Genomic DNA, 13,932 nt, shown 5'->3' with positions numbered 1-13,932 from the left:
GACACATTTGTCTGTCTTTTAGGCTGTTTATGGAAACCTAAGCACTCTTTTCCAACACCACATCTTGAATGAATTGATTTTCTTCCTATCCTCTTTCTTAACTGTCTAGCTCTCACATCCATACACGATAAAAAGGAATACAATGGCTTGTATGAGTCTAATTTCTGTGCTTAGTTGTATATCTTTGCATTTTAGGATCTTTTCTAATTATTTTATAGCCACCCTCCCCATTCTTAATCTTCTAATTTCCTGGCTGCAGTCCCCATTCCTATCAATGTATGTTCCAAGGTATGAGAATTCTTTTACTATTTCTATTTCTTCATTGTCTAGGTTTAATTTGTGTAGATTCACCATGTTCATTATTTTTGTTTTATGTTCAACTGCTATTGCACTTTTTTTCTTGATCCTCCTTAGGAATTATTCGAGGTCTGTGAGGTTTTATGTTAATATTATGGTGCCGTCTGCATATCTTACATTGTTAATATTCCTTTCTCCTATTTTTACTCCTCCTTCTTCTGTGCCCAAGCCTGCTTTCCTTACAATATGTTCTGCATATAGGTTGAACAGGTAGGGTGATAAGATGCAGTCTTTGCTAATTAGGAATCATTCTGTTTTCCATATTCTGTTGTGACAGTAGCCTCTTGCCCCAAGTACAGATTTCTCATCAGCATGGTTGGATGTTTTGATACCCTCATGTCTTTAAGGGCATTTCATGATCTATGCAGTCAAAGACTTTGCTATAGTCTATAAAACACATGCTGATTTTCCTTTGGAATTCCCTGGTGCTCTCCATTAGCTGTTATATGTTTGCAGTATGGTCCCTAGTGCTTCTTTCTTTCCTGAACGTTGTTTCATAAAGTACTTTATTTTAATATTTTCATAATCAGAGTATTTTGCTTACCAAAATAGCAATGGGTTATTCACACAGAGAGCAACAATTAAAAATCCAGTAAAAAGTCTAACCATCTCTTTACATACCATTCACATGTAGAGTGACAGAACTCCTATTTCTTCCAGCTAATAAAGTATATTCTCCAGCATCTGTATAGCTGGTTTCAGTGATTGTCATTCGATGAACTCTTCGCTCTACCACATAATGGTATCTTTCTTCAATTTGGAAGTTGATCTCAATGCCATCTTTGTACCAGCGTGCTTCAATGTCATCCTCATTGACCTCGAACTCGACCACAGCTCGCTGTCTCTCGATGACCTATCAATAAATAGAAACAAAATAATTTACCATATGTTACTTTTGCAACTGTGTCTTTTTCTTGAATGGAATCTTTTTAAAGACCTAAAGAGGAAAAGTCAGAAAGTGACTGCAATGCCTAAATGAGGTAGATCAATGTTGAAGAAAACAGTTTGATTACATACAAAAAAGGCTACGCTCCTCATAATTTGAAGTTAAGTGACATATATACAAAACATGCTGAGCCATGGTCCAAAATATTTTTACATGTTCTACTGATAAGACATGTTGTACCCCTTATTGGTGAATCTGTATGTAAGTGGGCCCTTCCCATCCATGGAGGGGTTTGGTTGTGAGGGGTCCCATAGATGGGGAAAAACACAGAAGCTGAAGCTCATATCAATCGATGAGTGTATGTGCCTGTGACAGCACACTTATGGGTACATGCTGCCATTGACTATTATGGGGCAGGGTGATCTGTAGGAGCTCCAATCTGTGGATGGCTAACCCATCAATATGGTGGACCCACTGTATATTGTAGGCCTTTGTTGCTCAACTGTATGTTTTTGTAAGAATTCTATATAAAGTTGGTTTAATTACTTGTTCAGGGTGCAACATTGGGCTTCCAAGCCAGAGTCCACCTGGTGCTTCGTCATTAAATAAACTACTGGGTTCAATCCACTATCAGACTCTACTCATGACCCTTAAAGGGTTACAAAATTTTCCCTTCAGTTCTCAAATATCTGGAAATAAAGCCAATCTATTCTGGTTATTTTATAGGGTTAAGTAAAGTCACTATTTGCCTCTCTTGTTTAATCAAACATGAAAGCACTGCTTCTACAAAAGTCTGTGGAGCCATAATTAAATACTTACCCTTCCCTCTATTTGAGTATACAAATGGAAACTAACCACCAAAAATGTTGTAGAGTATTTCCTAGTAGTACTGCTTCTGTTCAGGTCTCCAGCCAATCTGAAACAGAAGCTGCCTAGCAGCGTTCAAGCCTAGTATGCAGAAAGGGCATAATCCTTTTTGTGATTATAATCACATGGGCTAAAATAATGGGAGTCTATTTACTGAATCTGGTGCCTCTGCTATGTGTGCCTATAGCCTCTTCACTGTCTTCTTTGTGTTTGAGGGAGAAAGTGTGAAGTGAAGTGAAATGATATACGTGTATAGAGCGGCAACCCTAATCTCTCAATAGGTTAAGTACCTTGGATTGTTCTTTCAGCATTTAGATTAAAACCTGGATTAGCCACCCCACCAACAGTTGAGTTATCTCTGTTTGTGTTGAACCCTGCCCAGAGAATTGGATTCTGATCATGCTGGGTTCCAAATACCATGGGCACCTAACATGGCACTTCAGTTCTTTCTCCCATTGGTGGGAGAATGCTGGAAAAAGGGCTTTAGTTTTATTTCCAAGTTTAATATTAAAACAATGACTGAGGATCTGCTATTTATTCTCATCTCTAACTCAGTGGTAGGAATCATGTGGCCTTCCAGGTGTAGTTGAGTCAGATGTCCCAGCATCCTTGACCAGCAAAGCCAATGATAGTGAATGCTAGGACTTGTAGTACAGGACCATCTGGAGGTCTGCTTGATTCCTACATGTACTTGAGTGGAAATGACTCCCTTCAAGGTTACAGCTGGCCTGGAACAAGAGTCTGTAGCAGTTTTTGGATCTTGCAGGAGTTGTCTCTGGTGAGTGGAAGTTATTTTTCATTCTTTCCTTGTTGAACTTCACCTTAAAGTGTATGAAGGGGGAATTCATAGCCTTATGGACTGAATCCTTTCAGAGAATATGATCTTGTGGTGTGCATATAATCCCTACCCTCAAGCTACTACAAGGTGTTAAGGGTTCTATCTATCTTCCATCTCTCTCTCTTTCTCTCTATCATAATCCTTCTTTCTTGTCTCAGCATTCAAAGTTTCTGGAAGAGAGTGAGCATAAGTCCCTGCCCCCATCAGACTGGTTTTGGGTTTTTTCATTTTTTTAAACAAATATGTAAACATTTATACAATATCAAAAAGGGGAAGGGAACACATCACAATACAGATGAAGCTCTAGATTAAAGTGAAAAATTAATGATCATTGATTAATAAAAGAATATGTTGTCCCTGTACTGGATATATCTTTAAAGTCTCTGAACTAACCAAGATAATATTGTCAGATTGCAGTAACACTTGGGAAATGAGGATTTCTTTTAAATCACCATTTTCTCAGAGCTTCAAGATTTTTCATAGAAACTGCAAGGTTTCTTTGTGTGCAGTGGCATTAACTGATCTGAACTGAGTCAGAAAGGGAATTTAGCATTATATGTAGCATTTTAAGGTATTAAGAAGTTCATTCAAAAGGGCAATGAATCTGTGAAAGTGAACATTGTGCACTGCTAGAGTTTTGACTGACTTCAGTGTAGCAATTCCTCCTGCTAAAGCGACAATTTAAAAAACATCAATACTCAATCCATTTGAACAATTATCTTCTGTATTTGTTGTGAATTGTCCTTGAGTCGACCCTGACTCATAGTGACCCATGGAAGTCATCTACAGTATCTCTTATCCTCCACTGCTCTGCTTAGTTCCTGCAAATGCATGCCCATGATTGAGTCTATCCATCTGGCCTGCAGTCTCCCTCTCTTTCTAACTTCCCTCTACCTTTCCTAGCATTTCTACTGATCCATGCCTTCTCATGATGTGACCAAAGTATGACTGCCACAATTTGATTATCTTGGCTTCCAAGGAGATTCCAGGCTTGATCTCTTCCAGAACCCATTTGTTTGTCCTTTTGGCTATCCACGGTATCCTCCTCAGCACTCTTTTCCAGCATCATATCTCAAATGAGTTGATATCTTTCTTATCTGCTTTCTTCACTGTCCAGCTTTTGCATCCATTCATAGAGATGGGAAATATGAAGATTTTCAGACTAGCGCTTAAGGCTGGTAAAACGCTGCAAAATCATTTAGGAAGTAAGTGTGTGTGTGTGTGTGTGTGTGTGTGTGTGTGTGTGAAAGTCTGCCATGAATGCTTCTTAAATATTGAACTTTGCGTTCATAGGAATTTGCTTCTCCTTTGACAATTCAGGGATGCTGGAGGGGAACCAAAGATCCTGACATTTAGGAAGCATGGCAGGCTTTCATACATGCGAGCTTCCTAAATGATTTTGCAGCGTTTTACCAGTGCTTAAGCGCTGGTCTGAAAATCTATGATGGCTTGGACAATTCTAACTTTAGTGTTCATTCCTATATCTTTACTCTTTAGCATCTTGCCTAGTTCCTTCATAGCTGCCCTTCCCATTCCTAGTCTTATTCTGATTTCGTGATTGAAGTCTCCAGTCTTATCAATGTCTGAGCCTAGGTATGGGAGTTCATTATTATTATTATTGATTTCCTCACTGTCTAGGTATATTTTAAGTATTTCTCTTACGATCATTATTTTTTTTCTTTATAATCAGTATTAAGTCTGCCTTTCCACTTTCATCTTTGTCCTTCCTTAGTAATTGTTCCAAGTCTATGATTCTTTTATATATGGGGCCTAAAAACCCTAAAGGCACCAGATCCCATATGACACTGGAAACTAGGCAAGATTGGCCCCAGGCAGTATTTGGATGGGAGATCACTGATAAACACCAGGTGCTGCAGGCTATATTTCAAAGGAAGGAACTGGCAAAATTATCTCTGAATATAAGAGAACCCTATGAAATTCATGGGGTCACCATAGGTCACAGGGGACTTGAAGGCATACAGATGTATCTATTCTTTGTTATATTTGTCTGCATATATTGTTTGCATAAAATCTCAAATGAGAAAATGTCACAACCACACATTCAAGATTTATTCAAAATGAGATCTGGGAGAGGGAAAAATATGTGACAAATTGTTGGCACTGATTTTTTAACTTTTTTCATGACTGGGGAAGTTTCTGTTACAAGGGACAGATCTATATTTTACAGCTTATCAGAACATCCGGGAGGGTTATACCTGAACTTCTTTTTGGAGGCTCCTGATGCGCACATCACGCCCTTCCACTACCAGATTAGCGCTGGACATATTTCCTCCTGCCACCACTGTGTACTTCCCAGAATCAGACATCTTTGTCGAAGTAATCAGAAGGCGATGAACAAATCTTTCCCTCTGAACTTTCATTCTAAAATTAATCAAAATGAAAAAAAATCAAAATGAAAAAGCTACATGATAGATGGTGTAGTCTCCAAATAGAAATATATTTTTAAAAGAACAACACATAACCAAAAACTAAAACAAAATGTGGTTTGGATTCACAAAACTATTCTTTTCTACCAATCCATCCCCTCCATTAGTAAGTCCAGTTTTTAGTACAGAATGTTATGTAGCGGTTCCATATAACATTCAGTTATGTGAAAATGGATTCATTTTTTGTATATATATGAGAAAACAGTGGATGAAACAGCCACAAAATGGCACATAATGCCTCTCAGTTCTCTACCTCTTAGGATCAAGTGAAAATACTACTCCATCATGGGAAGAGAGTCAACAAAAATGCAGATTTTACAAGTTGCTGTTTAGGATAACATAATACTAACACTTTCGTTCTCTGGTTGCATCAGCATTGCAGAAATAATGTGGTTTGACACCTCTTTAACTGCTATGGTTCTATGGTATGGAATCCTGGAATTTTCAGTTTGTTGTGGCACCAGAACTCTCTGGCAGAGAAAAACTACAGTTCCCAGAATTCCATAGCATTGATCCATAGCAGTTAAAGCAGTGCCAAAGTGCATTAATTCTGCAATGCCAATGCAACAGCTAGTGGCTTGTAGGTTCATTTACTCATAGAAGTTAACCTTTCTTTCTCAGCTCAGAGTGCTCCCGTTTATGATAAAAAGTAATCTGACCCATTCTGTAGGAAAAGAAATGGACATTTATACCACATAGTAATCAACACATTTTGTTTCCTAAAGCAGAGCAGCAAACTGTGCTTTTCTTTTCTCCTTCCCCAAGTCAATGTGTATATAGTAACCAAAAACCTGTCAAGGGATTGTCAGATGCCTGTCCCTCCCCCTGGAAGTAAAAATATATTTTGTTCTGCAATGTGGTCTTCCTCTTTTCAGACTGTTTTAATTGGAGTGCTTGTTTAATGCTTTAAAAAAAAAACACCATATATTATTTTAGCAATTTTGTTTTAACATACATTATAAGCTGCTTTGGTTCCATACTGGGAGAGAGTTGGGATACAAATCAAATAAGTAAATGAATAAAATGTGATCTTCAACTTTACAAAACTCCGTTCAGTCATTATAGATTCTAGGAAGAATTCAAACTTGAATTCCATTTATTTTTCCTGAAATAGCGAGTAATAGACCAGCACATGAATGAGCCACATTGACCATTCAGATTCAAATTCACCCTCCACACACATTCTACATGTATGTAATTTTCTCATTCTCATGTCATACTTTAAAATCCCTTTAAAAAGATCAAAAGAAAACCAGCAAATTACCTTTCCCCAAGCTGAAGCTCTTGCCCATCTTTCATCCACTGAACAGAAATGTCAGGTTCTGAGATTTCACATTCAAAAACAGCCCTTTTCTTCTCAACAACTTTAATATCTTTGATGTGTTTTCTGAATTCAATATGGCGAGCTGGAGAAACATTTTGCATATTGTCAATTATTAGAAGTAACATATTAGGAAGATAAATATTTGTAGTCAACACAGCTCAAACTCCTTCCCTCTCCTCCCTTGGTTAGTACCCTGTTATGTCTCCTGGAATCTCTCTGGGAGGGCCCCAAACCCTCTAGAGCAGGTGGGGTGAGAGTTGTGTAGCATGGGAGTGGAATCCTCTCCACCGGTGGATGTTTTCCCATCAGTGGACCAGCATAACCTCATTTCACCAAATAGTTTAAGTCTCTCGTATTTGGAATTCCAAAATCCCAAATATTATAAAAACCAAAACATTTTTCATGGGCAAGTGAGATACAGAGATACCTTTGCTTTCTGATGGTTCCATGTGCACAAACTGTTTCATGCACAAAACAATTTTTTAAAAATTGTATAAAATTACTTATATTGGCTATATTTCATTTTCATGTATGTATGTATGTATGTATGTGAAATATACACAAATTTCGTGTGTAAACATGGGTCCCATTTCCAAGATATCTCATAATGTACTTATATACAAATACAGCTATTCCAAAATCTAAATAAAAAAATCCAAAATTCAAAACACTTCTAGTCACAAGAATTTTGAATAAGGGAGACATAAACTGTATGCTTTTGTTCTACTGTGCATTAGTATCCAAGGTACCTTGCAAGAATTAATGCTATACCATAGGAAAAAAAGCTCTGATATTGCATAAAATAAAAAACAGTTACAATTATTTCAATAAAATAAAAAAACAAGACATAGTAGCAGTCAGATCAGACCTATTTGAAGAAAACAAATTTTCTGTAAGGGTTTATCTAGTCAGATAATTATCTCATCTTGTGATAGCTGTTTTCCAGTTTCCAAACACATCAGGCATTACAGTATTTACCAACCAGATGGTGGAGATTTTGCTTCATTTGTGTAACTCAGGGCCTGGACAGACCAGCACTTTGTGCCGGCCTGGAGCCGAACTAGGTGTGCGCGAGGGCTGAGCATTTACAAAATCACTTACTTTTTAGCTAATACAACTAAGTCTGTTATGTTCAACACTGCTAGATTTGCTGTGATTAGAATTTGAGGATAAAGGCCTGCATGGGAATCTGCAGTAAACAGATTAAATTAATTTGAATAGAGTATGGAAAATTGTGATGTTTTTGTATGAAATATTTTTGTAATTTTAGTGTAAGCATATTGCTCTATATGTTATACATCAAAATGACTGTGGAAGTTTTAAAAGGTTTTAATTATTTTTGTAATTTGATGGCTATAACCTGTATTTAGTTGTCATGAATAAACTGTTGTTATTTACCAGCCAGATGGTGGAGATTTTGCTTTATTTGTATAACTCAGGGCCTGGACCCGAACGAGGCATGCGTGGGAGCTGAGCATTTACATGCTCAGCAACCCTACTGCGCACCCCAGGTGCCATCTTGGCATGCCCCCGTACAGATGGGGCACACTATGATGATGTCCACATGGGGCAGCGCCCAAACAGTGCCACGCTACATGGACATCATCATGGCATACAAGCATATGAATGGTGCCCTGCGCATGACCTAAAAAGAACCCGCCAGAGGCGGATTCTTTTTAGGCCTCCTGGAGGCCATGGCATTTGGTTGCTGCAGCCTCCATCCAGGGCAGAAAGGGATGGTGTCTCACCACTGCTTTCTGCCCATCTGTCCAGCCCCTCAGTTTGTTTAACCAAGAGATGAAGAAGTCTTTCCACCATGTATACAAGCTCTTCAGTGTGAGAGCAAACAAATCAAGAAGCTAATTAACTAACCAACCACAGCTTCCTACTTTGTGTGTGTCATGAAACTATGATATCCAGTTTTGGAACAAGTCAGGATATTAAAGCATAGCTTGAAATTAGCTTGACTCATGGCTTGTTTCAAAGCTGGTTAACTATTGTTTCTAAGGACAACTGTGGCCAAAGTATAGTTTACTGGAAGCTTCTCACTTTAATGATGGCTTCTTTGAAGGGAAAAAGGAAGGGACAGATTATTAACAGATTATTAAACCATTTAGTTGCCATCAAAGCCATTAGAGGCTAAATCAAATTCTGGAGGGGTAAATTATCCCAAGTGACAAATACACTTTTTATTGTATGGTAACAGCTGATCAGCACTGAGGGTAATGTGTGGCAACTGATACATGCATATGACTCCCTTTGCAGGCATCAACACAGCTGGAGTGCCATATGGGTTGCCCTTTGCTGCTCTCTTCATATACTGAGATAAATTAGCACTCAGTTTTGTTTGCTCAATGGCTTTACCCAAATCACATTTCTGAACATGCAGTGCATTTTGTGATAAGAAAAAAGGCATTTGACTTCATGAAGACATTTGCAAAAATTGCAAAAACAAGAACAAAATCTAACATGCACATTATCATATTTTAATCCGCATATGGGTACAAAATATGCATATATTTGAAAAACGTGGACTCCCCCCCCAAAAAAAGTGTTAAATTTTTAAAAGAAAGAAAAAGGTTATATGGAACTTGGATGTAACAAGTTGGTGGTGAAAAAAAACAGAGGTCTAAAACTGATAATATCATCCATCTTCATGGGGACACCGGTATGGACATGTCCTAGGTTAAAATACACGAAGCTAAAGAACTCTAATACCTTCCACATATAAAGTTGCCGATGAGGCTGCTTTGCCAGCAACAAAACTGTACTCAGCAGCATCTCCAAAATGAACATTCCTTATTGAAAGTGAATGGGTTAGCTTCTTTGTTCTGATCTGGCATCGGTCGGTTGATTTTATTTCCACCCCATTCTTCAACCATTTGTATGTAATGCCTTCATAATTGACAGTCACTTCAAAAGTAATTGTATCTTTCTCTTCTGCATTGATGTCTTTCAGCATGGATGTAATTAAGATAGCTGTTGAAAAAAGAAAGAGTAAGAGATAGCTTGGTTTAGAAGCCTCTGACTTAAATCATTTATTATTTTTTATTATTTTTCAAAGAAAATGTTAATACTGGTTTTCATTATTACAAACAATGGGAATGAAAATAAAATCCAAATAACTGAAGAGTTAAACACAGTAGTGTACAACTGCTAAATCAAGAGAACGTTAAAACCAATAAGTATTTTTTTAATAAAACAACAAAATATTTTATTAAAATTACCAGTGGAGAAAAAGAACGAACAGTTCTCCAGTGGCTGACAGCAAGACCCCATGCGGGGAGCCCACCTAATCTCAGGAGGGAGATCATTCCAGAATATGGCCATTCTAACAGATGAGGCTCTTTTTTACATTGCAACGCAGAGTATTTCTCTTAAGCTTATGTATGGCAATCATGGCCTCCCTGCAAAGTGTAAAGGCCAGGGTGGTCTACACAGAAGAAAGTAGTATCTTGGATATCTTAGTAGGCATTGGTGGTCCAGTGCCTAAGCTTGGTGAACAATTTCCCTCATCATATCACTGTGGCATGGGCTGCACAAACTTTGGCCCTGAACAGATAGGCAGACAGGGGAGGCTTCCAGCTGCTCCATGGCCATGGCGTTTACATGATGTACACCCCCAGAGAACCTGGAAATTGCCCCGGGGCTGCCAAAGGCAACCTAAAACCAGTCCCAAAAGGAGCAGACTTTTCCCGCTCCTTGCCATGGTCCATTTAGTAGTGGAGCAGGAGGTGCCCTCGGGGCTGCAGCGTATATTTGTTGCAGTCCCGGGGTGAATGAGCTGGGAGTGGCTTCTGGCTGCTCCTGGATGCCAGTCTGTTTCACTCCATAGATACTCTCTTGGACCATGCCACTGACACTGGTTGCTAACAATATGTTATATTTAGGATAATAATATCATAAACCAGGGGAGGATAAAAACAATTGTCAAATATTATTCAATTCCTTGTCCTAAGATAAGCTAATTTGTTTATTTTATTTTACCCCTTTCTTTAGCTCAGAGGTCTCCTGACTAGCCTATTGGTTTCATAACCTCACTCTGTGAGCAGGAATATGAACCAAACCTCCAAATGCAAGTTCAAGCTGTTTCACCACATTGGTTTGTTGGTGCTATGCAAAAGTATTTACGGTCAGCTAATCTCTGGCTGCTTTGGTTAATGTATATTTCAAAATATATCTATCTTTTTTAAAACAAGGAATACAAATATTTCCCCACTTTGCTGAAGAAAAAAATTAGGTACAAAATGATTAAATTAAATAAAAGGTTTATGCCACAGATTTAAATTGTAATAGTTTAATATCCAAGTAAAAGTGGTGGCCCTAATTTTTAGCCCCTAAATTTATAGCTTTTGTCCCATATGGTGATTCAGTATCTCATGTCTGATATGGTGATTCAAGATTATCTGGTGATACATTATTATTTTTTACTGTTATGCTTACGTTTCACGGTTAGAGTTGCGCTGACTTTGTCATTTCCACAGATAAAGGTGTATTCGGCAGAATCCTCACTGCTGGTGTTCATGATGTTGAGCTGATGGAGTTTCCCCTGAACTACGATTTTGAACTTCTCACTCATTTCAATTTCGACCCCATTTTTTAGCCACACAGCAGGTACATTGAAATGAGACACCTCACACTCAAAAGAGGCAGTTTTGGTCTCAGCAACCTCAATATTTTTCATGGTCTTTGTAATATGTACAGCTGTGAAAAATAATTTAAAAAATAAAATTGAGATATTCCTTGCAAAAATAGTACGTGGTAGAGTTATTCTGATATAACATTTGACAACAGTGCTTGAATTAATCTATATACAGAGACAGACAGTGAAACAATTTTTTCCTCAAAACTTACTTTCCACAAACAGTTTTGCTTTACATTCAAGTTGTCCTACTACTGCTGTGTATTCTCCAGCATCAGCAGGAGATATGTTTTGTAACGTCAGCTTGTGAACTTTCCTTTGAGAGCTCATTCTGTACTTATCATTTGGTTTGAGCTCGATGTTTTTGTGGAACCATTTGACTGGGACTGTGTCATGGGACACACTCACTTCAAAGGAAACAACAGCATTCTCTAGAGCGGTCACATCCTTTGGTTTTTTAATGATCTTAACAGCTTGAGGGAAGAAGAAAAAGAAAATAAAAGTTCAGTCATGTGACTTTAATTTCAACCACTACTGGTCTACGGGCATCACATAATAGTTTAAGGTCTTAGGAGCTGAGAAGGGTGTGGCATGAGAGAGACATCACTGCCCATGATGCATACCATTCTTTTCATCTTATTCAATCATCTTATTCATTCAGTATTTCCCAGAGGATTTTGGGGTGAGGATGATCCATAAGAACTCCCACAAATAATAGTAAAATGCCATAAATGTGTGAAACTAGAAGTGACAGTAGGTCACTACAAATGAGTATGCACACTATGTGTATATACGCTTTGACTGGAAATGGCAGAAGGATATTATTTCAATTTAAACTATTAGTTGCCTTAGGTCTCATATTGGGTATAAATTAAAGAGAAAGAGAAACAGATGACAGATATATACATATATATATATATATATAGAGAGAGAGAGAGAGAGAGAGAGAACATTTTGGAGAATGAAGCCTCTCATCATACAATGTTCAGTTTCCTTTAATTCTATCCAACCTATATGCTACACATGTAATAATAACAACAATAGTAACAACAAACAAAATCATTTAAACATGGTAAGCTGACTTACTTTCAACATGGAGTCTGGCATTGGCTCCTATCCTTCCAAGTTTAAAGCTGTAAACTGATTCATCAGTTACAGCACAATTCTTGACTTTCAATGAGTGGACATGTCCCTCCACTTTGATCTCATATTTGTCATTGGAATGTAGCTCAACACCATTTTTGATCCACTGCGCTCCTTTCACATCAGGATGAGTAAGTTCAACTGAAAACACTGCATCTTGTGTTTCTGTTACAGTCAGGTTTTTCAGTGTCTTCTTGATCTTCACAGCTGTTTCAAAGGAACAAATCATGGAAACAAATGATGGGGAAAGCAGGCAAAACAAGAGGGTATCTTACATTATTATGAGTTTGCAACTCACATTACAAACAAACTTCCACTTGAAAAGTGGAAAAGAGCTGGAAACTACTTCCACTGAATCTGGAAGGTTCACTTCTATCCCCCTCAGTTCTCACAGCCCAGACCACATTTTTTTGGTGAAATTCTCAGAAGAGAGTCTTTGGAGGATTCAGTGCACTGCTATGGGAAGAGGAGGCAGAAAAATCACCATCAGCCAGCCTGCTTCCACAGCCACTTCTCAGAGTTCAGTGTTAGCTAGTCTCATTGCATAGTAGCTGATGTTTCCCTCATCTAAAAAGATTATGTATATTTGCCTACTATTGCCTTTTAACTTTGTGGTCAATAAAAGCCTATGATAAATATTACCCACTCACTTAGAAATTCATGACTGAAATTATGTTAGATTTTGATATTGAAATTACAATACATGTCTACTCAAAAAGGTGGTCCAATTTTATGCAGTGAAACCCACTAAATTAATCTCATATTCCAGATGAATTCAAGAAATATAAGTGACACACAAATTTTTCAGACTTTTGATAAAGCAGTTTTTGTAATATACTGTAGATTGTGGAGCATAACTTCCAATTGTATTGTTAAATCTGAAATAAAATCAAGTCAAGCAAATTCCATCTAGTCAAGATTCTTTCTTTCAATCTGTAATTCATTTCCTATTTATCCATTTTCTTAACATATTTTGTACAATTCTTAAGAGGACTACTTATGCAGGGACACTTTATTGTATCTTCAATCAAGCCAGTATGGAGTTGAGACAATTTTTCACTGATTACTCACTTTCAACTTTCAGCTTGGCTGATGTTTTTGAGGATGCCACTTGAAAGGTGTATTCACCAACATCATCCACTTTGCTGACTGGAATATTAAGTCTCCTCTTCCGACCATCGGATTCACTTCTACAGCGATCTGTCATAGCGAGTGATTTTCCATCTTTCAGCCACTGGCCCTGAGAATCCGGATTAGCTACTTCACATTCAAGAATAGCTTGCTGGGATTCAGCCACAGTTAGATCAGTGAGGGGCTTTGAAATGGCACCTCCTGAGAGGAAAACAAAGCCAAAGCTTGCATTTGTAAGGACAGATTAAATGCACACTGTTTTCACCGACCCTCCATTTTCATTATGCTGTTGTCTCC

At 37.9% G+C, this 13,932-nt stretch overlaps 1 protein-coding gene across 1 annotated transcript in view; it reads right to left on the bottom strand.

Annotated features, from left to right (window-relative positions):
• The window catches only part of TTN (titin), a 317,246-nt gene that overhangs the window by 256,066 nt on the left and 47,248 nt on the right, over nucleotides 1-13,932 (bottom strand). The window contains exons 33-40 of the mRNA XM_089523020.1: nucleotides 13,576-13,836; nucleotides 12,448-12,711; nucleotides 11,574-11,834; nucleotides 11,163-11,423; nucleotides 9,438-9,698; nucleotides 6,660-6,801; nucleotides 5,165-5,330; nucleotides 979-1,210 (exon numbers count right to left, since the gene is read on the bottom strand). Coding sequence (XP_089379146.1) covers nucleotides 979-1,210; nucleotides 5,165-5,330; nucleotides 6,660-6,801; nucleotides 9,438-9,698; nucleotides 11,163-11,423; nucleotides 11,574-11,834; nucleotides 12,448-12,711; nucleotides 13,576-13,836 — 1,848 coding nt within the window. The remainder of the gene's footprint in view (nucleotides 1-978; nucleotides 1,211-5,164; nucleotides 5,331-6,659; nucleotides 6,802-9,437; nucleotides 9,699-11,162; nucleotides 11,424-11,573; nucleotides 11,835-12,447; nucleotides 12,712-13,575; nucleotides 13,837-13,932) is intronic.

The sequence above is a fragment of the Sceloporus occidentalis genome, unplaced genomic scaffold (assembly GCF_023333645.1).
Source record: "Sceloporus occidentalis isolate IW3139 unplaced genomic scaffold, rSceOcc1.0.p SCAF_4, whole genome shotgun sequence".
In the NCBI taxonomy this organism is placed as follows: Eukaryota; Metazoa; Chordata; class Lepidosauria; order Squamata; family Phrynosomatidae; genus Sceloporus; species Sceloporus occidentalis.
Note: the sequence above shows the minus strand (reverse complement) of the source record. Positions and strands in the feature narration are given on the sequence as shown.